The 25,405-nt window shown below is 35.7% G+C and overlaps 1 protein-coding gene across 1 annotated transcript in view; it reads left to right on the top strand.

Moving 5' to 3' along the window:
• The window catches only part of ARSB (arylsulfatase B), a 68,303-nt gene that overhangs the window by 23,470 nt on the left and 19,428 nt on the right, over positions 1 to 25,405 (top strand). Inside the window, exons 5-6 of the mRNA XM_082782626.1 lie at positions 8,645 to 8,888; positions 17,451 to 17,521. Of these exons, the coding sequence (XP_082638752.1) occupies positions 8,645 to 8,888; positions 17,451 to 17,521 (315 nt within the window). The remainder of the gene's footprint in view (positions 1 to 8,644; positions 8,889 to 17,450; positions 17,522 to 25,405) is intronic.

Below are 25,405 nucleotides of genomic sequence, written 5' to 3' on the forward strand. Positions count from 1 at the left end.
AAAAAAAAGAGAGAGAGAGAAGAATTAGGGAAAAAGTGAAACAATGATCCTCTAAGGTTAGCACTCTTCCCTGAAGTCCATACACATCTTAAAGCTCTTGCTGCATCTGAAGTCAGGGAAATCTGTTGTACATGACTGATCAGCCATAGATGCAAAACCAGTTTTATGCCATCTCCTGTCCTCACATGTTAGAGTTTGCTCATCTTCTCTTACCTTACAGCTGCAACTTGAAGCACAAAACCATCAGGCCTCAGGTCAGGCATTTTCCATACATCTGGAAGTATAGATGCATTAGTTTTGGCTGTTTGGAGCTGTCTGTAAGTACAGTAACAGTTGCTGGACTTCCTGCTTTTTTCCTCCAAAAGCTGCTATAAATGTGTCCTAATTAGATCCGTTACGTTGTTTGGATAACAGCACTAGACTTGTTGTAAGAGTTCACACTGCTTCCAGAAGCAGAGGAAAAAAACCACAAATATATTCAAAATAAACTTCCGAATGCTTTTACTGAATAAAAACACCTATATGTTGCCAGCTATTGGACAGTTTCTGGCACCTACAAGTCTTAATGCTTGGAATTTGGTGCTTCCTAGCATACTCCCAGTCATTTATCAGTCCTCTCTAGTCCTCCTTTTATGGAGGCGTTTCTGTCTACCATATGAATATCTCTATCCTACTTGGTAGGAAGAGAGGTGGGTGTGCTTGAAAATGAAATGTGAATTTAAACATTTTTCTAAGTTAAATTACCCCCTTATTTTAAATGAAAAGAGAGATCATATGAGAGGGTCTCCATTGTTCCTTTTAGTAAAGAGAAACAACTTTATTTCTTCTCTTGTCTTCACAAAGCAATTAGTTAATCAAAAGCAAGAAACTGGAGTAAGTACTATAAATTAATATTGACCATATTTCCCCTTCAAACATTCTGTGCACATATTTCATGCTAGATTATGTGCAAGTGATGGCTTTAGTGTGTCAGCAGACTTTAGTTGCAGGAGTAGCAGACACTTAAAAGATTCCCTTTTCTCTTTATTTTGAAGATGTTTTAATTTGATAATGTATTGAACTGTCCAAGGCTGCATTATAAAATTAAACAGAGTTGTGTTCTTTTTTTTTTTTTTCCTGGTCTTTACTCAATTTTAAAATATTGCATGGCTTTAGACAAGCCTTTCAAACAGAGCTTGGCATGGTTTATGTATTAGACAGATGTGTGCTAGATCAGCTTACTGCAGGGGCCCATGAGGAGAAATTTCAGGGTATGGGAGTTTTCTCTTACAGCTTCAGAAAATTCAGTGGTTGAAAAATGTTGGAGGTTAAGCACAGGTGAAAAACAGAAAAAAAAAATGCAGCATGTGAATGCTGGTTTTGAAAAGTACTGTATGTACAGCAAGAGCATTTTACTAGTATTTTGTAACAGTTTTCAGGAAAGAAGGGGATCTAGATGTCTGTTACTGAGAGCCAGAAAAGTAAGGCTAGATCTCCTCTTTATAGACTCTAATTGCAACAGTACTTGATAAATGATTAGATGTGAATACATTTGTGGTATCTAATTACATATATAATATCCTTGGTGCTTAGATTTTCTCTTACTTTGCCCTTAATGTAGATACATAACTTAAAATGCTTTCTTTGTGCTGGGATTTGAATAGGATAATAAAGTGGTTACATAGTCAAAAGACTTTCTTGGCACACATCACTTGATTTTTTTATTATTTTTTTTATTGACTCCTTATCGAATACTTTGTTAAAATGTTCATTGGTTATTTTTTGTGTAAGCACATATGCATATAGGTCTGCTAAACTTCTGGATATGTAAATGCATTTTTTCTAATTGGATATGTACTTAAATTTAACAACATTCTGATCATAAAATATTTTGCATGTCCATATTCTGAGTTATCAAACAGCTTTATTCTTTTGTTGCTTATTGCTAAAATTTATTTTTGCAGAACTTGTTGTACTGAGACATACAGTACTAAACAGTCCAGAAAAGCTTGTCTTAGTGCAATGTTGTACTGAAAGTTGTTGTGTGATTATGTTTTTCAGTTGGCCTAGGCCCATCAGTTCAGCCCATCCAGATCCCTCTGCACAGCCCTCCTGTCCTCAAACAGATCAGCATGTGCTCCTATCCTTGTGTCCTCTGTGAATTTATGGAGGGTGTACTTGATCCCCTTGTCCAGATCACTGATAAAGATATAGCACAGTTGAAACAAGATCTAGTCTGTTGGTGGAAAAATATGTTGCTATACAACAAGGCATGTAGTTGTTTTTGAATAATACACAAAACAAAGCAAAATTATTTTCTGTATTATTTATAATTTTTAATTTAGTCACTTAAGTCCTACAGAAAAACTGACAAAGGATAAGGGAAATCTTTAAAAGTGAAGACCAGTTCCTAGTTTATTTGTACCTCTATTCTACAGTATTAATTTGAGGCAACACAATTAGCAGAAGCTGCTAAGACTGTGTGCAAGTAAAAAAGTGGTAGTAAAAGTCATAGAAGGGTAATCATTTGGACCACTGGGCCATGTGCGGAAAAAAGTCCATGGGCTGATCATGCTAAAATGTGCTTTGGAAGATGTTCTTATGGAGTTTTCACACCATCCAAAAATAAAACAAAGATCTTTTCATAGTTTTTTTAAGTAAGCATTTAATTTTACCACGTAGTCAATAATGATTTCTGTGTACATGACTAGGTGAGGATAAGCTTTTTTTTTTTCTTAAAACAAAACGAAGTCCCCAAACTGGCATTATGTATTATTACAAAATTGCTTCCATTTGAACTCCTTTCTCAACCATGACTTTGGAACCCGTTGATATGTGAAGTCTTGGTAAAACAATTAATGTTATTAATATTGCCTCTGAATTCAATAGCAACTGGTAAATTAACTTTGCAAGGAATGCAAAATGAGATTTATGATCCTGGGAAGACCCTCGGTCAGGGTTCGTTCTGATGTCAGCACTCTTGCCATTTTCAATTTTTCCATTGTCTGAGGATGGGTAAATAATGAATGAAGTTTTTCACAGAGTTCTTATTATCTGTTGCCTAAGTAGATTGTCTTCATAGTATGAAGTAGGCTGTTGCTGCAGTTACAGACTAATTCAGTGAAAAAGTGAGTCAATACAAAGACTGGAATCCATACATGCTTCATTAGTTATTGCTCTCAGAATTATTTTTTTCCTGTTCCTTATTATCAAGCTCTTCTTCAAAGAGGTTATATTCATTAAGCTGTTTACTAGTTGCATACATCCCACACCACTGCATATATATAGTGCACTAGTCAGAATGTTTGGCAGCTGGCAACTCTTCAGAGAAGAGTTTGGGAGAAACAGAATGGCCCCTCTGTTTAGCTTTGTTTATTGATTCCTTAAAGAACTCCTGCAAAACATCTTTGACAGTTTACAAATTACAGATTTAACAAATTAAATTCTTTCTCATGTATATGACAGTGAATATTAATAACAAAAGCAGATGTTTGTGAAGAGAAAACATTGGACTTCATTTTTTAAAGGTATAGTCAAGATGCACAAACTTTGTTTGCTTATGGTTTATATTTAAAAAAAATCCTCTTCATAATCCTCTTCATTGCTTTTACAAAACCTACGATATTTTGAAAGACAGCTGTCTTTTGACATACAATATACAATATTTCAATATAGATTATATTCTCTGATTTTCTATGTGAGAAATATGTTCTGTTTTCATCTAAAATCTTTTGGGAGGAAGGTACTATGGATTTTTGTTGTTTCAACTCAGTCCATTAACGTTTTTTAATTTGAACAGCAATGTATTGACTTAAAAGGGGGGAGACAGCGATTAGGTGTAAGTAGGAGTATGAGGGAAAAAAGTAAAAACAGTCCTATGTGAAATTAATTTTTTGAAGGCAAATTTTGAAGGCAAATTAGTTACCAGGCTTAAAAGCAAAGAATATTTTTTCCAGCTATTTTTGTCAAAATGGATGGCAGAAGTTCTCCAAGACTTAAAATGTATTCAGGATGTTAGAGTACTGTGTAAAATTATTTCATCTGCAAAAGCAATTTCATCTGGAGAGCTTTATATCAATCCCTTTTATCAGGACACATGCCCCAGAGATACATTCTTATGGAAAAACTAACAAAATGTGTTGTTGCTTGTTGCTTTTGGTTTGGGGGCGTCGTGTTGGTTTGAGGCATTTTAGACCTACTAATTTTGTTAGTCAGTTCCACTGAGATTGTTTGATGTGGCAATTCTTTTGGAAGAGGGATTCAGATCCTGTCAGATTCCTGTCTTTGAATACTGAAGGACAACACAAAATTAAAAGACAGCTGTGCTACTCACAAGAGACATACACATTGGCAGAGAATGATACTAGAGATGTGTGTAGCTTTTATACACAGGGGCTCTAACTTTTGTCCAATTCCTCATCCTCAGAAATATCTACTGCCCTATTACGTACATGTATGTCACTACATGGTTCCCTCAGATCTAAGAGTTGTAGGCTCTCTCACCAGTACTTAGAGCTCTAAATACATTTCCTTTTCTTTTTATTTTTTTTTTTTCTTTCTCTTACTCAGCAGGAATGACATCTCTTCCCAAATCAGTGCAACACTGGTGTTTTTTACTAGTTTATACCGATTTCTCCATAGTCAGAAAGGCTGATGTTAATTCAAGGATGCACTACCTTGATCAAACCAACCTTTAAAAGTAGCTAGGATCTTTTTTTATTATTATTTTATTTTTATTTTGTGTGTGTGTGGTGGTGGTGTTGGTTTTGTTTCTGACCTTGCTTTGCCATTTGTGCTGGCAAATACACCACCATAAATGGTTCTGGTTTTGCCATTTATGCTGGCAAATATGCCTCGAATTTCAGTTTACAGAAGAAAATCCTGTCAGAATGAAAAAGAACATCTCAGGTACCCTTTTCTTAAAATAACACAGAATGATGGAATTGATAAAAATACCAAGAGAAAATAAAAGTAGCTAAACACCTATCAAACCAAGCCAAACTAAGCCAACAACAAAGCTCATTAAAAATGTATGATGCTTCCATTTAAGAAAACAAACAAAACTGAATAAATTAGTTAGGTAATGCTTATGCCAAGTACCACCATTTCTAATTATAGCCTTATTCTCTCCCCTTTCATCCTTTCTTTATGAACAGGAGCTGGTTTGTTTTATGATTTTTATAATGCACTTAATATGTTGTGGGTACTACTGAAGTCTAAATTATACAGATGTAATTATGAAAGTTATTCTTACAGATAGGAAAAATATGCACACTACATTTTCCAGACTATTTTGCTATTATATTTAATTAAATTCTACTTGATGTTTGTCTCCAGGAAAGAGACAATTGAAATATCATGCTTGGGGGAGGCTTGTGTTTTCAGCTGAAGTAGCAAGGCTGAAGTTTTAATAATAAGAAATGTTACAAATCAGGGCCTCTAGCTTTAGGTAGCTTGATTCCAAAAGCTTTGCTCTGCTGAGGTAATGTATTAGGATGAGTCATGGAGAGAAACAGTTGCAAAAATGGTTGATAAATCATTGAGGAAATGTTGTTTTGAAGTGGGTTTATAATTGGTTATTGTTCTGGTGTAGAACTTGAAGCAACAATGATCCTATTTGTCTGTTACCTACATGGATATTGCCTGTGTTGTAAATGACTGGAATTTTCTGTATGGACTTCTGAGTGTGTTGCACATTCAAGATACTTTGATAAAACGTCATGAAGAGTTAGTAAGGAGTGGCTTATTTGGGAGAATATGAGGATGTCTGTACGCCCACAGAGGATCTATCTAAACATGTATCCCCTCACTGCAGCAATATCTGGTAGCATGTGCCTAGGAAAGTGTTAGAACTTGTCATTGCTGTCCTTCACCAAAAACTTTGTGATTTTTTTCTAATCTTCAGCAGCTTGTGGCTGAAGAAATTCCTGAGACGGAAAATCTGTCTTAGTGTCTTAGAATGAAATAGTTCTTTCATTTAATCAATGATATTGATCAATGATATCAATGATATTTTAATCTTGAACTTCTCCATTGGCTTTCTGCAAACTTTGTGCAATAGCATCAATGGATAAATTATTAGTAAGATAGCATCCACAGGTGTTACATTAGAGGAAGGATATTTGTATTGGGACCACCCCTTGAGTACTGTGCTCAGTTTTTGGCCCCTTTTTTATTACCTTCCCCTGCCTTTATTATCTACTATTTGGCTTAGTATTTCATCAATACAGACTTGACTATTATCTTTTTGTATGATGAAACTTTCTACTCTTTAATGTACTGTTGATATTTGAAGTCCCAGATAGTATTTCAAACCATACAGAAACAGACATATCTAACTTTGAAAAACGATATTATTTATGTATAAACTGTCAGTGACACATCAACTCTGTTCTGCTTAACTAGAAAGGGAACTTCAAGAATCAAAACAGAAACCATCCTTTCCCTTCCTTCAAAACTTTCTTGATAACTAGGTAGAGAACTGAATCAGAAAGTAATTCTTGAATACTCATTCCTTAGGGAGAGGGAAGTAGTAAGTTAGAAATGTGAAAACAAGTGGGGTGAAGCTTGTTTTATATGTTGTTGTTTTTCCATTTACATATCAGGTAAGCTATCAAAACAAGAAAATATTGTCGTCGTGTTCCTCCCCTCCTCACTCCCCCCCCCCCCTTTTTTCAATCTTATGTACTACATCTGACATTGCATATAAGTCTTTACTTATGGATATATGTTAGATAGAACCCTTGTCTCAGGGATTTTATGACAGAATTAAACTGGCATAATGTGCATGTCTTAATTAAACAACAGATAGTAACGTCTCAGGAAAAAAAAAAAAAAAAAAAAAAAAAAAAAAAGCAACAATAAAGATTTGACTGTAAACCAGGAAAGGTACCCTTTTCTCTCTCCATTCTTCAGTACGACATTCTACTTCTATAATTTCCTTGCTACTTTGTTGTTGATATGCTAGTTTCTATAATCCTGAATACTAGCATTAAGCAGCTAGAGATAGTAAGTAACCCGTCATACAAAGAAAATACTTAATATACTGAAGATTTGATTCCACAGTATGTCCTAAGTTCTAAAATTGTGTAGCTACTGATACCTTTTACTGTAATACCACCAAAGGTTAAGAGCTACTGAAAGCTCTGTTCCCTGAGTATTCCCAACAGGAATTCCTGTTTACACTAAGAGTAAAAGGAACTGTTGAACTGATGTCTTCTTTGTCTCTGACAACTGTTTAAATTCTCAGATCTCAGCGCTCAACATCTTTGTGTAAGAATTATTGGTAGCTAGTATTGGGTTGCATGTATTTCATACTATAAACAGTAAAACTCTTGATTTATTTATTTTTTAACCCAAGAGTGCTGCATGTATAAGCAGCCCTGCTGGAAGATAATTGGCCCACAGAGCACTGCACTTTTCAGATCATGCTATTTTTTCCCCATGCGTTTCATTTAGTTTAGGCTTCCACCTTTGAAAATCTTCCACTACATTATTCATTAGCAGAACAAAAAGAGTCTCTCAGTAGAAGGATGTTCACAGTAGGGGTTTACACTGGTCCTTAATTAATAAAACAGAAGGGAGATCATTTGGCTGTATTGCAGTTACAGTAAAGTTTTTCTGTAATCTATTGGACATGAACTTCCTGTTTCTTACCTCAAAATCCAGCTTTTTAATTAGAAAATGCTTAAAACAGAAACGTGACAGATTTTACTGAATGTTCAATGACTACTATGAAAAGTAACTTTAAACTTACTAAAATACAGAAAAATCATGCTTACAAGGATTGCTATCAATTACTCTTCTGAAATCATTAAAGCAGGTAAAAACAAGAACAGCTATACAACACAATAGTAGTAAAAGTAACTTCAAAGTGTCATGAATTCTGTCAATTTTAGGAATCTGGACATTTTTCTAAGTGTAGAAGATTGGTCAGGAAAGAGTTTAAAAAGTTACATGAGCTATCTCTAACTCATGTAGATATTTCTGTGTTACTGTAGTCAAAGTTCAACTTTTTCTATAACCATCTTGCATTTTGTTCTCACCAAACACAACAGATTCAGCATATTTCCAAATTGCTTCAACTATTTCAAGTATTCTCAAGTTTTCTCCTTTTGCCTGTGAAATCATCTGTTTTGTGTGATATCAAACAGAAAAAACTGAGAAAATTAGTACTAGACTATGAGTACATTTATTGTCCTGATACTGGAATAACAGTTTTCCATTTAAAGTGTAACTGCTTCAGAAAACAGAATAATAGTGTAGTCTGAGTACTAATGATGATAGCAACTCTTCCTATGGTCTTGAAAGTAGTTGGAATTAATTTTCTTTAAGTCCATAGCTCCGGAAGCTTGAGATGTCTAATGATCAACAGTTGTTGTTAACAATACCTTTCTAAATCATTGCTTTGTAGTATGGTATCATTTTTGCCCAGTAATAACTTTTAATTGAGGCAATTTGCAAGATTCTTGCAAGAACTAACTTAGTTTGTAACACGTTCTGGATATGTAGTACATTGTATTAACACCTAACAGCTCTATGCAAGTAGTTGCATGTCATGTCTACATTGTGAAAATATATTTTTCACATGGGTGAATAAATGTTGTGGGGAGGATTGTTCTGTTTCTTTCTTACCATTGATTCCTTACACTTACTTGTTTTTCAGATAATGGAGGACAGACTATGGCAGGTGGAAATAACTGGCCACTCAGAGGAAGAAAATGGACTCTCTGGGAAGGAGGAGTGAGAGGAGTAGGCTTTGTTGCAAGTCCTCTACTGAAACAAACAGGTGTAGAAAGTCACGAACTAATACATATCTCTGACTGGCTGCCAACACTGGTGCACCTTGCTGGAGGACATACCAATGGCACTAAGCCTTTGGATGGCTTTGATGTTTGGAAAACTATCAGGTAACTTGCATGTCAAATCACTGAGTCAGAATTCTGGTATGAGAAGAATTTATTCAGGCCACAGAACAGAGCTGGAATTGGAGGGAAAATATTATGTTTGCTTCCCTAAAGAGGGGAAGATAAATGTGCTGTTAACTTTGCTGTCCATGAAAGAATTATCAAGATTGCAAATTAATCCTTGTCCCTGATACAAAGCCTCCATAATGTGTTAGCTTGTGTGTGTTGAATTTATAAATGTGTATGCAACATGGCAAAAACATAGTATACTTTGTCAAGAATCCTCTATCATCCAGAAGTATGCTAACTGATTTTGCAGTGTGTGGAGTGCATGTTAGTAAATTGTATGGATCCAGCCCTCCTTTCTACAGAACCAAATTGGCCATCTCTGCAGTATGCTTCTGGCATTGTACATGTGGGAAATCTATGCATACATTAAACTAATTGAATATGGATTTCACTTTGATTCAGTAAGATTTGTTACATCAGTGTAGAATCTGTCAAGCTGGCCTGAAGTATGAGCATTTGGATGGGTCCTTAGCATGGTGTCCAGCGACTCAGAAAGCCTTTGAGGCTGGGTGCAATGGTAAACCTTACTTGGTTCCTGGGTTTGTAATGCTGTGCCTGATTTAAGCAAGTGCAGTGCAGAAATGCTTAGATGGCTGTAAAGAATGCAGCTTAACTCCATCTGGATTGGCACTGAGACCATGAATACCTAGTGAATTTTACTGGGCTCAGTCTGACTGTGTATACTTCTTGTGCTGTCTGTATTAAATGGGATATCCCAGACCCCATTAGTTCAGATAATGGAGAGTCTTCTGTGCATTAAAATAAAAATGAGTTAAATCCCATACATTTTTCCTCTGGAGAAACATAATAAAAATGGTATCACAAATGTTAGATATTGGACCTGGGGCCCTGGGCACATCTGAATATGTGCTTATTACTGGTACACTAGGTTCACCTGAGTAAATCGAATGTAAAATAATAAATGAAATAGGCATTAACTGGTAAAGGTGATTTTTCACTGGAACAAATGATTAAAAGGAACTCTGATTTTGCCCCTTTGTGCTATTTTCAGTCAAAACTTATATTCAATCAGTCCTTCATCTTTCAAAGCTGTTCTTTTATTCTACTAAAATGGATTATAAAGACCTTAAAACCTGAGTTTCTGCAGAATTTGAAACTTCTGTGGCCAAGCTTGGTTTTGCAGAAGTTGTCTGGTCATGTTGGCTTAAATTCCTTTGTTTCTTCCTTTTCTGTGCTACATGTATTGTATTAATTGATGGGGCTAAATTTGATTGTCTATGTTCTTAGAAGCTGTTTTATTTTATTTGGTCTCTGAATATAGTTTTGAATTACATGAGAATTGTTTAACATGGAAAGTTTAATACTGCTAAACAGAATAAAAGAACTAGCAATTCTATTTTGTAAATGTTGTTCATCAGCAATTTAGTGTTTTGCTTCTTTTGATAGTCTTTGTTCTGTTTTTATAGCAGTCAGCCAGTATTACAGATCATTCCTTGTAAGGGTACTTACTTCTTTGTATATTATGTGTTATATAGCCTTTTGTCCCTTTCTCAGGCTTCCCACTCCAGCCTGCAGCACAAATCTTATTTATGTAGCAGTTGCTGAAACCACTGCAATGGTCTACATAGTTCATTAAGATAAATACAGATTTCAAGTATTTTAGCATTGTAGACCAAGAATTACTTTAGTTTGAAAAAAAAAAAAAAAAAAAAAAAAAAAATTGTTTGTACATTTAGTATGATTATTTGTTTTGAAAATGCCTTGCTTGATTTATTCCTTAGTGCTGTCTCTGTTTACGAGGAGCTATGTGGTAGCTTTCTGTCCTAGCTGGAGTTTGCAGAGATCTTGTGGTCTTGTGAACAGGTATACTGTATGGCTCTCTTCCAAGTGGAAGAAGATAAGGATAATGTATAAATAAGGATAATGTATAAATGTATAAATGAGGCTGGGGCCATTAGCTGCCAGGAAGAAATGGAGTCCTCTGTCCAGGCAGAGATAGCAAAATGTTTTACATGCTAACACTGCCGTGGGAAAATAACATCAGCAAGATTGTGGGCTACTGCTAAATTGCAGACTAACTTTTCTTCCAGTTGCCAGCAGAATTTCCACCTACTTTGGATTCACTTTTATACAGGCATTCTTTGTCATGGACTGATCTTCTTCAGTCTGTTTCCTTCAGTATTAAAACTATATGTGGGGAAGAAAAGGAACAGCTGCATGTCCCCTGCACACTTGTGTCACTTGAATCTTATCTCTTCTTGTAGGATCTGAATGCAGTGTTTACTAAGACTAGCCAGAAAATAGGTGACCTCAGATGTTTGTAGTTGTGCCAGCTGGGGTGCCTCTATCCAAAGTGGAAAGTCAGTTTTTGTGAATTGTTAGGCTGCTGTTTGTCTGACCTGCAGCATAAATGTCAAATTTCACATGATTTTCCCACATAATCAGGAGAAATGAGTGTACTAAATTTCATGATCATAACTCAAAAGGTCACTTGAATATTGGATAGCAAACAACGGAGGAACAATGCCCTTTTGTGACATCTGATGGAAAGTTCAAATATGTTGCTACTACAGGACCAGGTAGCTCATAATGAGTGAAATTATAAATTGCTAAGATTCTACCTCATTTAAAAAATGGAAATTAATAGTATATCACCACCTTATGTTTTTTTTTTTTCTCCTGCCCAGTATTTTACAAATAGCTGCATATGCTTTTTTTTAACATGACATTGATTAATATTAGTACTTAAAATCAACATTGATTAATATTAATTTTGATTGATATTGATTAATATTAATATTGATTAATAATAAGTTCTGATATTAGAACTAATTAGATTAATATTAAGTATCAATATTAATAGCTTTCAGCACTTAGTACTTCTAAGTATTAAGAAGTATTAAAACTTAATACTTCTAAGTATTAAGTGCTGAAAGCCGTATGTATCTGCAGCTGCTCCTTTTGTACCTCCTCTGATTAATTTTGTTGAAGAACCAGAAGAAAGTTAACAGTTAGGAGCAAATAGCATGAAAACCGTAAGTTCAGAAGCACATGGTTCTTTTAGGCAAGAAAATCTCCTCTCTACATTGCTTTTTACCTACCTGTAGTTTCTTTTATACAATGCTTGGAACTGCAAAAATACAATATTCTTATTCTCCTTGTTTGAACTTCTTCTCTTGGGTTGAAATCTGTATGCTATTTAGAAGCTGTTTGACAGGGCCTTTGAACTCAAAGCTTGTCTGCTCCTTCCAATGTGATCTGATGACCTAGTAATGTAGCAAAACTGTATCACTGCAGTCATACAACCATGGAATGTTTGGGGTTGGAAAGATCTCTAAAGACCATCTAATTCCACCCCCTTGCCACAGGCAGGGACACCTCCCTGGCAAGGACCAGGTTGCTCAAAGCCTCATCCAAGCTGGCCTTGAACAAACACTTCCAGGCATGGGGCATCTGCAGATTCTGTGGGCAACCCTGGCAGTGCCTCACAGCCCTCTGAGTAAAGAATTTCTTCCTTATAAATCTACCCTCTTTTAGTTTAAAGCCATTTCCCCATCACTCCTATCACTCCACTCCATGAACAAGAGTCCCTCCCTCTCCAGCTTTCTGGTAGGCCTTCTTTAGGTACTGGAAGGCCCTGAACGTACTGGGAGACCTAACAGAAGTAGAATGTGATTTTAAACAGAAACTGAAACAGAACAGGTTTCACTCACACTGTCATGGTCTGACACACAATCACCAAAAGATGTGTGTCTAAGAAGTTGGTCCAGTGGCTAGGCACCAAGATGGGGGTTCTTAAGCCATCCATCTCACATCTGGGCCCCAGAATGCTTGTGCCCAGGGTCTGTTGCAGTGGTGCAGAGGTCAAAGAATGAAAGCAATGAAGTTCTTTCTCACATTTGTGTTCTTTGTTTGCTGACCACGCACAGGTTTTGGTTATACTTTTTTGTCCCCTTATTGGTACTGTTAGTCCTGTCCCACCCCTGTGAGTCATCAGAAGGCATCACTGTTCTTTATCTCCAGATATCTGTGTCTTGGGAAAGTGGCCTACAAGTTGGGATCTTGATGACCTGCTAATCTGGGTGTCATTAACACAGGCCATTCTGGAAGCCTGTACTGTGTGTTTCCTGCTGTTGTCTCCATATGCAGACATTCCCAGTCTTTTTCAATTCATACCAATCTTGGCCCTTCTGTTGCAGTTCTTTAGAGTAAAAGAAACTAGGACATCAAAAAAGCTCTTCCATGCAAAACTGTTCAAACATATTTTTGAACCAGTAGTTCCTAGACTTGATCTTCCTCCAAGTGCCTTTGAAATTAAATTTCAATTCCTTTTAATGTCCCCAGCTTCTTTTTGAAAATGACTTAGTATAGTATCACTGTAACCACACATTTTTGGACATCCATCACACCATTCCAAAATTCACAGAGGGCAGCCACCTGGGATTCCTTGTGCCACTTCAGTTTGCAACAAAGGTTCTCAGCTTTCATCACATTCAGCTCTTGATGCTCTCCCATTCCCACCCACTGCTGAGTAGAGTGCTACAGCATGGGCAATATCCTTTTATTTTAACATTCCACTCTAAAACTTAAATCTCAAATATAAACATCTCACACAAATCACAGTAGATTCCACTTATCTAGCATCTTGAATTATCACCCATAACACAACAATATAACTGGAACTTCTAAAACCATGTATGTATTAGAAATGATATCTAAAATTTGGTAGTAATATCACTAACCTATTTTACAAAAATAGTAATTGAGAATATCAAGAATGATTAATGGAAAACAATACTAAAGTGCAACTAATCAAGGAATCTAAACTGCAGTGCATGTCTCCAAGCAAGTATCTCAAAAGGCATTTGCATTTCTAAGAAACATCTGTTTTCCAGATGCTTGCTACTTTATTGAAATAGTGATATAAGGCAAAATTAGTTTCCTTATGTAGAAATTTGCCTTGGTTGATACCACTGTTTTGATATATTTTATTTTTCAACACTGAGTGTCTACTAAGTCTATGCTCAAAAGAAGTGTTTAATTTTGCATTAACAAAAAAATGGAAAATTATGGTACTGGTTATGGTGAAGGACATGAATCAGTATGGTAGCCACTGAGAGATTCAAGATAAAATGCGGTTTAAAAAAAATAGTATTTCCCCAAAGCTTGTTAGCAGGTGAAAGCTTTCAAGTTTTACTGAGACATCTTGCCTGCTAAGTTAAATTTTTTTTAATTTTTGTGATGTTGGACATATCACATTTGATTGGATGAAATAAAGTAAGATCAACTTGAATTCTTATGTACTAAATGGCTATACTAACTTGAGAAACGAAATACCTGTTTGGAAAAATTATCATTTCTATTTTTGGTGTAAATTACTGCTCACAAAAAAGCAAGTGAAAGCTTAGAGTAATTATTGCCAGAACATCTGAAATATAATTATTTTATAAAAGTGTACACAGAATCACAGAATTTCTAGGTTGGAAGAGACCTCAAGATCATCAAGTCCAACCTCTGACCTAACGCTAGCAGTCCCCACTAAACCATATCCCTAAGCTCTACATCTAAACGTCTTTTGAAGACTTCCAGGGATGGTGACTCCACCACTTCCCTGGGCAGCCTGTTCCAATGCCTAACAACCCTTTCAGTAAAGAAGTTCTTCCTAACATCTAACCTAAAACTCCCCTGGCTCAACTTTAGCCCATTCCCCCTTGTCCTGTCATCAGGCACATGGGAGAACAGACCAACCCCCACCTCGCTAAAATGATATGACAGATATGACCTAGAGAAATACAAGGTATTGCAAATGCTTTTGCTGAGTGACACTGTGGGAGGTAAACACATTTACCCTGAAAAACCTTTTCTTCCTTCCCAAGGAAGCCTTCTGCCTATTTAACAACAATAAAAGTGAAAGACCACATGTAGTGGTTTTGTGCAAGTTCACTAAAGAGTAATAGATCTTTCTGTATGTTTTTAAAAAGCAGAAAACAGACTGACATTCTCAGCATAAACTAGCTGATTCTACAACCATCTCTGAATGTTGTCCAATATGTTCCAATCAGTATGTTCTTACACTGAGCAATTTTTGGAAAGCAGTACCTTTTAACTGCTTAAATAAATATTCAGTCAATATGGTAGAATAATTCCCAGACAAAAGAAAAACTTCCTTATTTTTAGGGGGAGGAGCCTAAAAATAAGTATTCTAAAAATAAATAATTTTTAGATATGGTTACGCTGAAAACTGCTAAAATGGGGATCCTACAGAATCTTATTCTAGTTGCATCAGTTAGAATATATTCCTAATGCATAATATCCTTGGCAGGGCATCAGGGGACACTGAGGTCAGTTGTAGAGCTCCATAAATGGGAACTAGGACAGTGTTTAGGCATAGAGAAAGGTTTTCTTCAGGACTTTTTTCTGCCTTCCTGATGTCATTTTTTTTTTCTTATCAGCCAGACACTTTCTTTAATGTGCAGTGCTGCCTTCTCCTCTCTGGCTAGTGTTTTGTGAATAATAAGTAGTGACTATAAACCTCCATTTTTGTGTGCAACAGAATTACGGAAATAACACCAAAACTGAACAAGCAGTTCATTACCAGTTAACAGTACTACAGAGCTTATTGTGGTAAAATTGTAAGCCTCAGGTAGTATATCTCATAGCTATATGTAAATGGTATTACCAAGTTACTAATATTAATATTCTATCCCAGAAATAAATAAGAAAATAAATAAATAAATAAATTCAATATAGAGGACCACTGCAACATGAAAAACTTAAATGAATTCACGTATAATTTTTATCTTTTGTTCTACCTGCTATGCAATAACATTCATAGCCACATTTACTGTACAGCATCCAACCTACAGATTAAAAGCCATAAAAGGAAACTACCTATGATATATGATAGTAATAATAGTAGGCTCTGGTATTGTCAATATTCTCAGTTCTGACTTTTTGAGGCCTAATCTCATAGTGTGTGAATATTGGATGTATAAATAGCACATAGAAGTAAGGTACTTTTTTGTTCTGTAGATTACACTGGTGGAAGGTACTTTACTACTTAGCATAGTTCTAGTGTTTGACTTCCTTTGACAGAGTACTGAAAAAACTGGACAGAAAGGTGAGAATATCTGTCCAAGCAGTCACTACAGAGTCAGTTGCATACTTTAAATTCACATCGTACTTTAATGTGTGTAATTGGTTCATGTTATTGTTACCTATTAACGCATGGGAAAAGGCGAGTTTGACCATAACTGTAACTGGACCATCTAGAGGTGGTAGTACAGGTATATTAGATTTTGTTAAGGCTGGGCACTCCATAGTTTGGAGTGTGACCACTCCTAATGGTTAGTTAGGAGTGTGACCACCAATTAACCTATAGGTTAATTATTGTACTTTATATTAATTGCAAGGTTGTATGATCTAAGTAATTTTAATCTTTCATCTGATCTTTCTTATTAATTTTATATTTAATCAAAATGTATAAAGTCCAGAAATGGTTTTAGAAATAGAGTAGAACAATATTAATTTTAATCAGTTAATACTGAAGCTTCTAAATTATGTGTAAATATTGTTTAATTCTAAAGTACTTCTTCAAAAATTATATACTAAAATAACAGCCATTTTTGGTTTCTACTAGATGTCCATTAAATTTTATGTTAGCTGTTTTTTATTCTTAATGCTAAGTGATTTAGTGGCCTAGGGTGACTCTTTTAGAGTACTACAATGAAGGTCTTTAACAGAAAGAGAACAACATAAATTATTTGGAAGTTTCTGAAACTGTATGTTTAAATTAACTGTTAATTAATATTTATCATGATGAAGTCAATGTTCTTTCTTTTACACATGTTGCCCTTTATAAGGAATGAATTTATTTTACTGACTCTCTTTTAGTACTGGGATTTATTTAATTCAGAAAGTTTATTGATAAGTTAGGAGACTGATTCTGTACCACCCCTGTGTAGTCAATAGAAAGACAGATTATTTTTTTTAAGAAGGTAAGAAGGTTGGTTCAAGGTATCTGAATAATCTTCGTGACATCACTACAAAAGATAGAGCTTTCTCTCTCTCTCTCTCTTTTTTTTTTTTTTTTTTTTTTTTTTTTTTTTTTTTGAGGGGTAACCAATTCCCATAATGTTTTTTGAGGCAGCCAGCCAAAATGCTTTCAGCACTCTAGAGTGATGATTCTTGTTTAGGTATTCAGAGAGCAGGACAAGTCTAAAATGCCAACTTAATGCTGCTAAATATGATTTTTAAAGAAAGTAATAATTAAATCCTTTTTTTTTTTTTTTTTTTTTTTTTCCATTTTGGTAGGACCAGCTCTGTGCTCTGTAAAATTGTGAGTAATCCCAGTAAACAGCAGTGAAGTCAAGGAAAATAGGTAGGGGCAAAAGCTGTTGCTACTGGGCTAGAAAATAACATTCAGATTAAAGTTGTTAGCAATTAGTGTATGGATATGAATTCTATATTAGGACATCAAAAAATAAATCACAGAATCTTAATGAAATTTAGCTTTCCTTTTGAAATTTCTCCTAGTGAAGGAAGACCTTCCCCCAGAGTGGAACTGCTTCATAACATTGACCCCATGTTTGTGGATGATTACCCATGTGAGTATGCTACTGATAAAGACTTGTTAAATGTACAATTTATCTTCCTAACGCTCCTTGTATTTCCTTTTAGGTGAAACAAAATAAAGTAGGATGCCTTCTACTTTTAGGTAAATAGTTTAGTTCTAAAATACTGAAACATCATCCCGCAGCTACTCTTAAGTCCTTACTGAATTACGACCAATGCGCACTTCCCATTCTGCAGAGCTCTGAAGCACTACCAAGTAATGAATAAAGTACTTTGGGACATGGAATTGTTGAGGAGCAGCCATGTGCCTGAGGTGCATGGGGAGGCACACAGCCAAAACAAACCACCAAATCCTGTCTTCAGTGTTCCAGGTTGGCAGGTAGCTCCCAATGAGCTGCTCAGCCTGGCATATCTTGATATGTTTATTCAATATGATTGTATTATTGACCTTGAAAATGGAAAACCTGAGTTTGTGAGAATATTAGAAGTTCCAAGCTTTGTGATTGCTTTTGTTCCATAATCATACAAGTTGGATCTTTAGTGCCATAATCACATGAATTAGAGCTTAACTTTGCCAATTCCATAGCTTTTTGAAAACCGTCTGTTTTATGATTCAACATTATTAGTTTGCTAAGGACTACACAGTTTTCAAGCAAAGATTTCTACACGCACAACATTGGAACAGATCCTTTCTAGTGTTTTTATAGCATTTCTGTATTTCATTAAATGAAGAAGTAAATCCAGGCATATGAACTAGTACAGTACGGACAGTGATCTGTTACTTGCACGACAGATACAAGTTGTGCTGCGGTAACAAGAAGGAAAGTGGTAAGGTGTCCTTCTGCTACGCACATCTGGTTCTGTGATGTTTTTCTGAGAAGGAGAAACATCGTGCACATCTAATGTTGGCTGTACAACACTGCCTGCAGATAATTCCTATACACTGATGGAATTAAGGCGTAGCTACAACAATTTCCCTTCAAAGAATCCTCAATGAGTTGTAGCATTCCTGTACAATGTTATGCCCTGATGTGGTATTCTGAAACATACTTCAGAGACCATCTTTTCCATGTGGGAACTGCTATTATTGAGCACAGCTGAGGCATTTGAATAGCCAACTTCCTGGTTTAAATAGAGGAGGAATGAGAAGAGGAAGTTTTCAGGAGCCTAAGCTCAGGAAATACATCCATGAATTGTTTACGTGAAGCCACATGTGATGATTCTTTACTGTACACTACATCTAGCATGTCCTTCCTATATGTGTGCATGTGTTTTGTGTGGCATTTGGGCATAGAACTGGGCAGGTGGGCAGAAGGTGTAGTAAGGGAAACTTTATTCTAGAGGAGATGTGACCTTTAGCCACCATGAATGGAGGGAGGGGTATGTGTACCTGTAAACTCCCATTATTTTTATATACCTTTGAAACTCTAGTAATGAAAACCAAAAATCTAAATCTTTACCTGCAAGTCCTTATGCGCCATATATGGTTTTCCTTTTTCTTCTCAGTGAAGATCTTAAACTTTGGCAAGATACTTTGTGCCACCTGTTTCGGCTTCTCCCTTAATAGCACTTTTGGTCAAGAAAAGACAGAGAGGACGTCTAAATTAGTATCCATTACATTTTTCCTAATTTTTTATTTTATAATACCATTCTTAAAAAATATGAAAGTAGATAATTGTATTATTGATACATTTGACAAAATACATCCCTGTTATATATGACAAAACATATATAAAACTTTACTTTTTCACATCACCATTCTTTTTATTAATGTACACTTTGTATTGTAACAACAAATCAATTTATAGTTCAGTGCTGCAGAAAAAAAATCCATCTTTTCTTGCACTTGAATTGTTACAATGTGCTCAATTTCTTAACTGGAATTAGGAATAGTTTTGTCTTTTGTAGGGTGAATCATGGTGTTCATGATGCTGTTTTTGAATAGTATAGTGAAATTATGCTTTGTCATACGAGGATTAAAAAAACTATGTTGAAACCTGAGTTGTTAGGTATAACTGTATGTATGTAACTCAGCCTATTTCTTCTTAAAATGTCTGGGTTTTATTTGCATGAATTGGATGAATTGGATAACTAGTTGAGAATCAAGATCCGGAGTAATGATTTTGGCATCTCCTTTATGGATAGATGAGGGAGACTCAAAGGTTGACGTATATAGGTCTTTCATATTTTTGGCAATATGGCTCTCTGCATGTTTTTAAAAAGCATTTTAAAATTAATTGCACATACATAATCTTTTATCACCAAGGTGATAAAACATGTGTCATTCTTGAGTGTTACTCTTTCCTTGACTGTTATTTCCTTGCCCTAACTTTTTTTGAGATAAAAATATTCTTTTGCCTACAATGCTAACATGTATGTAAGTTTGTTTTGCTTGGTTCTTTCTCACCTCCTATGCTGAGTATTATGACAGTAGTCTTTGGCCTTCTTTGTGTCCACCTTGCCCTTCTTAAGTCCACTTAAAATATCATTTCACCTTAATCATCCTTCTGGTTCTTGCATCAGATGAAGTATTTAAATCATGCTAATATTTTCTTTTATTTTTTGTAGAAATTGAAGTAAAAGGTAAAATAATGACTAGAAGATACAGACTAGCTAAACCTTCGGGCCTGCAGAGTACTGTGGAAGAGGAAGTTAAATCTCAAGTTACTAATAAACATAATCAAAAAAAAATTCAGGAGGTTGGGGATAATCAAGAGAGTTCTGATTATTGCTGTAGTTATGCACACATAGGGAACTAAATTATTGTTCTATTGTGCTCATTGCATGTTCAATGCTCCTTAATCCTTGACTGCTCTTGCATATAATGCATGCATTCTTTCAGTATATATTATGTAATTGATTCATCTATCTTCATCTCCAAATAAGCTGATAGTATATATATTTTACTAGTATGAATCATGGGATGTCTAATGTAATTCACAGATTTTTTTTGACTGAAATAGGAAAACTGAATTTGTTCTGTTCAGATTTTTGATGCCTATATAAGCTTTTTTTTTTTTTCAGGGAAGATTTTGTGCAGAAGACATAATTAATTTACTATTAACTCAAGTGTTACAACAAGGTATTCAACAGAGTATTAAATTTAATGTTGGGAATACTATCTTAATTACAGAGCTAACTAAATCTTTGCTGCTGTGGTCTGTTAGAACTAACCTTGACCTTGACTCCATGAGTGTGCTGCTCATGGAGTAGTAACATACAGCTTCTCAAATTCTTAGGCTCGGTGTTGGTACCGAACATCTTGCCATCAGCTATCGTTGCTGTAGGAGCTCTGATTAATCTATTGATGAGTATCTTCTTGTCTTTTTTCAGGAGCTTGTGTCTGGTAGTCAATACAATAGCCTTAAAGTAGCCTTGTATCATAATACTGTACTTCACTCCTGTTGTTAATATAAAACAACATGAGAGACAAAACACTGTAATCTAGTTTGTCTGCAGTTCTATTTTACAAAACAATGCTGATAGCTCTTATTTTACTGTTTCTTTCAAATAATCACCTTCTGTCTCTGAGGCAGACTTTCTTCATTCAACTATAAACCTCTGGAGTGGTCTAAAACATATTGCAGTGTTTTAAACTGTAATTTCTCATTTGTCATCCTCAGTGTTAAAAAGAGTTTCTGTTCCTGACTGCAGACTTTGCCTTCAGGCTACATCTGACCTGTGGCAGCCCAGCTGAATGATCAGGGTTAAAAATAATCTTTTCACTCTGAACAGATCTGTTTTACAATGTGGACCATAAAATCTGGTGTTTTAACAGGAGGTGGAGTGAAGAACTGGGGTGGAATCTCAAAAAAAATGTACTGGTAGGGTATGAGGGTGTTGCGGTCTTTGTAGTGAGGCAAGTGTGGTGGTGATTCATTGCCAAAATGGAGAACCTCTCTTATTATTCCATCCTTTTCTGATTCCCTTTTGCTGGATCTGGAAATCACATGGCAACAAGATGAGTCTTCTGCCAGATCAGCCTTCAAACTGTCTTGGGACATGGGTGGGGTGGAAGAGGAGGAAAGATTTGTACCAAACCAGCCAGCTGAATCAACTTCCCTTGTAGCTGTCTGACTAGGAGCACATGGGAGTGGGAGTGTGTGGTTGGTGGCAGATGCAGGCAGTGGCCACAGGACATGGCCACCAGATCAGCTCAGGCCACCAGGGAACCTCAGCCAGAGGCAGTAGTTTCATGGAGCTTAAGCTAGCATAGTTTGATGCTGCCTACCAAAGAGGAAATCCTGCCTCCCTCTTCTCTCTCTTCGATCACCAAACCCACTCATATAGCCATACTGTATATGAACCAAATCACGACACTGACACAGATTTTATTAAGCATTTTTTTTTCTTTTTATTGGATATATAATCAAATGCTCATTTTGGCACAAAGGAAGGGACAAGAAGGAATTTCCAGGGACAGGTGAGACTGATTCTGTTGGTGGCGCTGAAATTAGACTCTGAGGTTTCTGTTTCATAATAACAGATGAAGTGATTCAGCAAGTTTCTGTTGGGGAAATACTTCACTTTCTCCCTTCCCCTTTCCCAGCCACATGATCCTGATGCTTGATTTGTATCTCTTCTGGTACTCCTCAGGTGCCTCCACAGACTGATTTAACTTGCTAACCTGGGGTGGGGAACAGATGATTTTCTTCTGTCAGTTGGGTTGAACTGGCTCATTGAAGGTCCTGATGGATGCCAGAGCAAGGCGGGGGTGAGGATGGCTGTGCAGTTGGAAGAGGAGAGGCAGAGGGAGAGCCAGCCCTACTAGTGCTGGCTGGCTGCTCCTGGAGCCAGAGCCCCCAGGGGAAAGCATATGGGCCACACCCTCTTGTTGGACCTGGATCTGCTAAACCAGTCTGGTGAGCTTTGCAGATGGAGATGGACCTGGGCTCCTCCAGGCAATTGCTCTTTTCTCTCCTTGCTAAAAGCCATTATTTTTGTCGTTGGTTCTTTCTTCATCTCCCTCTTGATTTTATTTATTTATTTTTAACAACGAATACATGTCTCAATCACTTGGTCTCAGTGTAGGCTTGTAATTTATTATAGAATTTGCATTTCTATAAAAGCAGGTCATTGATATGAAAGACCTACAGTCTTCCAGATTTCTGTCTGAAACAGTCACGTTTTCTGTTAAGAGTTTCGTAGGAAATTAAGAAAATTAAAAACAGAAAGCTAGAATCATGCTGAAATAGTATCATTTTCTCTGTAATGTACAGGTTAAGAAAGCTCAAATAAAATGTGTAAAATAACTGAAAAGTTGCAAAAATCAAAAACTGATTTGCATTTGTTGGAAGGAAAAAAAAAGGTTTTGGCCCATTTTTGTGACTTTGTCTTTAAAGAAAAAAGGCCAAGTTGTTGATGGTTTGGCAGCTATAAGGGTGACGTCAGCTCTTCCATTGTGAAAGATCTGCTTTCTTTTAGACAGTCTTATGGCATTTCATCAAGTTTTGGTGATTCAGCTAAATTAAAAACCAACTGGATTTAAATCTAAATTCCCCTAACTGCTAAACCAAACATATTTCTGACCACACCGTTGTTGCTAGATGGTCTGTCTTGAAGCAGTATAGAAACTTTATATCCCACAGAAGGCAATTTTATTTTGAGAATCAGAGCTAAATGACATGGTGAAAGAAAATGTACCCTTTATTTCAGTTGTTAATCAGAAGCTGTCAGTACATACTGTATAATTTTTTAATCTGACTTGCTAAATTCATAAATTAATTTAGTGAATTGTACAATATCTTGAAGATGACAAGTAGAATCACTTTCTCTTAAAAAAAAAAATAAATCCAAATTTCTTTAAATTTCAAAGATGTATTCAAAATAAATATGTTGTTGGGTGGGGCTGTTTCAGGCTGAAAAAACTTTGCCTTCATTTAAAATTCCAGGCTCAACCATAAACTAAAACTTCAAAGGCATAATAAAACTGTATGCTACTAATTGTAGTTAATTTATTTTGAGGATATCTATTCATAGAGGCAGACATCCAATACAGAGAACTTGTAAAAACATTTTGTGATTTTTCTCCAAGCTTTGATTAATTTTCTCAATGCAAATAAGACTTTACATTGCTCTCCTTGACATCTGAAAAAAGGCATTACCTCATATATTGCACTATTAATTGCCAAAATAAATGATTGCTTATAAGGGGCTAAATCTGCTCTGTGCAGAATGAACATATGATTTATTACAACAGAGAAACCATTTTATTTCTGGGACTGATGTATCATTCATGGACATTAAAATAGCATTATAATGGCTACAGCATTATATATTATATCCATACATATACCAAAATGATTCATCTTGATTAAGGAATAGACATTCTAGGCTCCTTTAGGCCCCATTTATTACTTATTGTGCCCAGGTGAAAGATGATTCCTAGGACTTAGCAGGCCAGAAGTGATTTCTTCCCCAGTTTTATTACTGATGATCTAGCTGCTTTAGAATTAATGGGAAAAAAAAAAAATTAAAAAAATCCCTCATAATGGAGTTATTCAGTAGCAGATGAAGTATACAATAGACATAGGTATGCATGCCTGCATGTGCTCTCTGGGCTATGAAGAGTATTAAAGTGCTCCAAGTCTGTGCCAGGCTAAGACCCAGAATCCACTCCTGGAGAATCAAAATGTGAAGAAAGCTACTGGTAGCATTACATGACTGAGTTTACATCATGACAGCTGGAATGGGAAAGTGATCAAGAATGAGGAAAAAGATACATTGTTTGCTTCTCTGAATTTCCATTTCTCTGCAAAATTAAATAGTCCATGTGCTGACCATCTGGAATCTGTCATCTTTTCATTACAAGTAAATCATAAATTCAAATGACCCCATGTATATGCATAAGGCAGGAGTTGCCAATAAGTGACCTTGGAGCTGTGCATGGCACTCAACCACTTCATGTGGTGCTTTCATGTTGGTCTGACAGTTTTGGATAGAACTCAACTCCACTCCCTCATGGGAGGCCAATAGTTCTAGACAGTTCTACTGCTGTTCAGATCACAGATACGCAGTGCTTTCCCTTTGGCTGTTGGCTATCTGAAGTTTCTGGGGATGTAGCTTTTGTGCGGGGATGTAGCTTGGGAAGCTTGGTCTATGGTTATACATTGTTTTGGCTCTTAGCCCTCCTGCATCTGGATGTGAGCCATCCATCATAGTATTCAATACTAAGTATAAGGTTATTGCACTTTTGGTGAATCTCATGCTTATCCCCATGTTTCCTTGAGAATGTAGATAATCTCTTTTAGAATTTAGAAATTTTAAGTTACTTGATAAAGTGTCTAGTGCCAGTACCGTGATTGGAATTCAGAAATCCCTTGTTACTGCTTCTTTTTTTATGCTTTATTATATTCTATAGCTACTTGAACATAACACTAGCTACATTATGTAGCTCTTGATATAAATGGATTGCATTTTTCAAATGAAATATCTCTGAGATGGAAATCTGTTAAGTTTTAATTGTACACAGGATGTTAGAGTCAGATTACAGACTCTGTTCAGTTTTCTTTATCATGACCATTGCTATCTTACAGTAACATAAGTGGGTTTCATGTTTCACATAGAACACCATCTCAAGATGACATTTGATGTCTTCAGTAATTCATAAATACTATTCCAATCAGCTCAAATCTGTTTTCTGAGGGGAAAAAAAAAAAAAAAAAAGTGTTGAAAAAATAGTATTTTAAAATGTTTTTCTAAGGGAAGTGAAAGTAAAGCACTTCATTTTACTGTCTCTCATTTTGTAATGTTTGATCTCATAAGCAGTATTAATCAGTTTGATATTATTTAGAATAACTTTATTTTTTTTCTTTATTTTTTTTTCTAAATTATTGTGTAATTGTATAATAATGTAATAATGTGGATAAATGCTTCACTCTCCTGATGCATGTGGGGAGTTTTTGCTGCCATTAGTA

Source organism: Aythya marila (genome assembly GCF_965140915.1).
Source record: "Aythya marila genome assembly, chromosome: Z".
Classification (NCBI taxonomy): Eukaryota; Metazoa; Chordata; class Aves; order Anseriformes; family Anatidae; genus Aythya; species Aythya marila.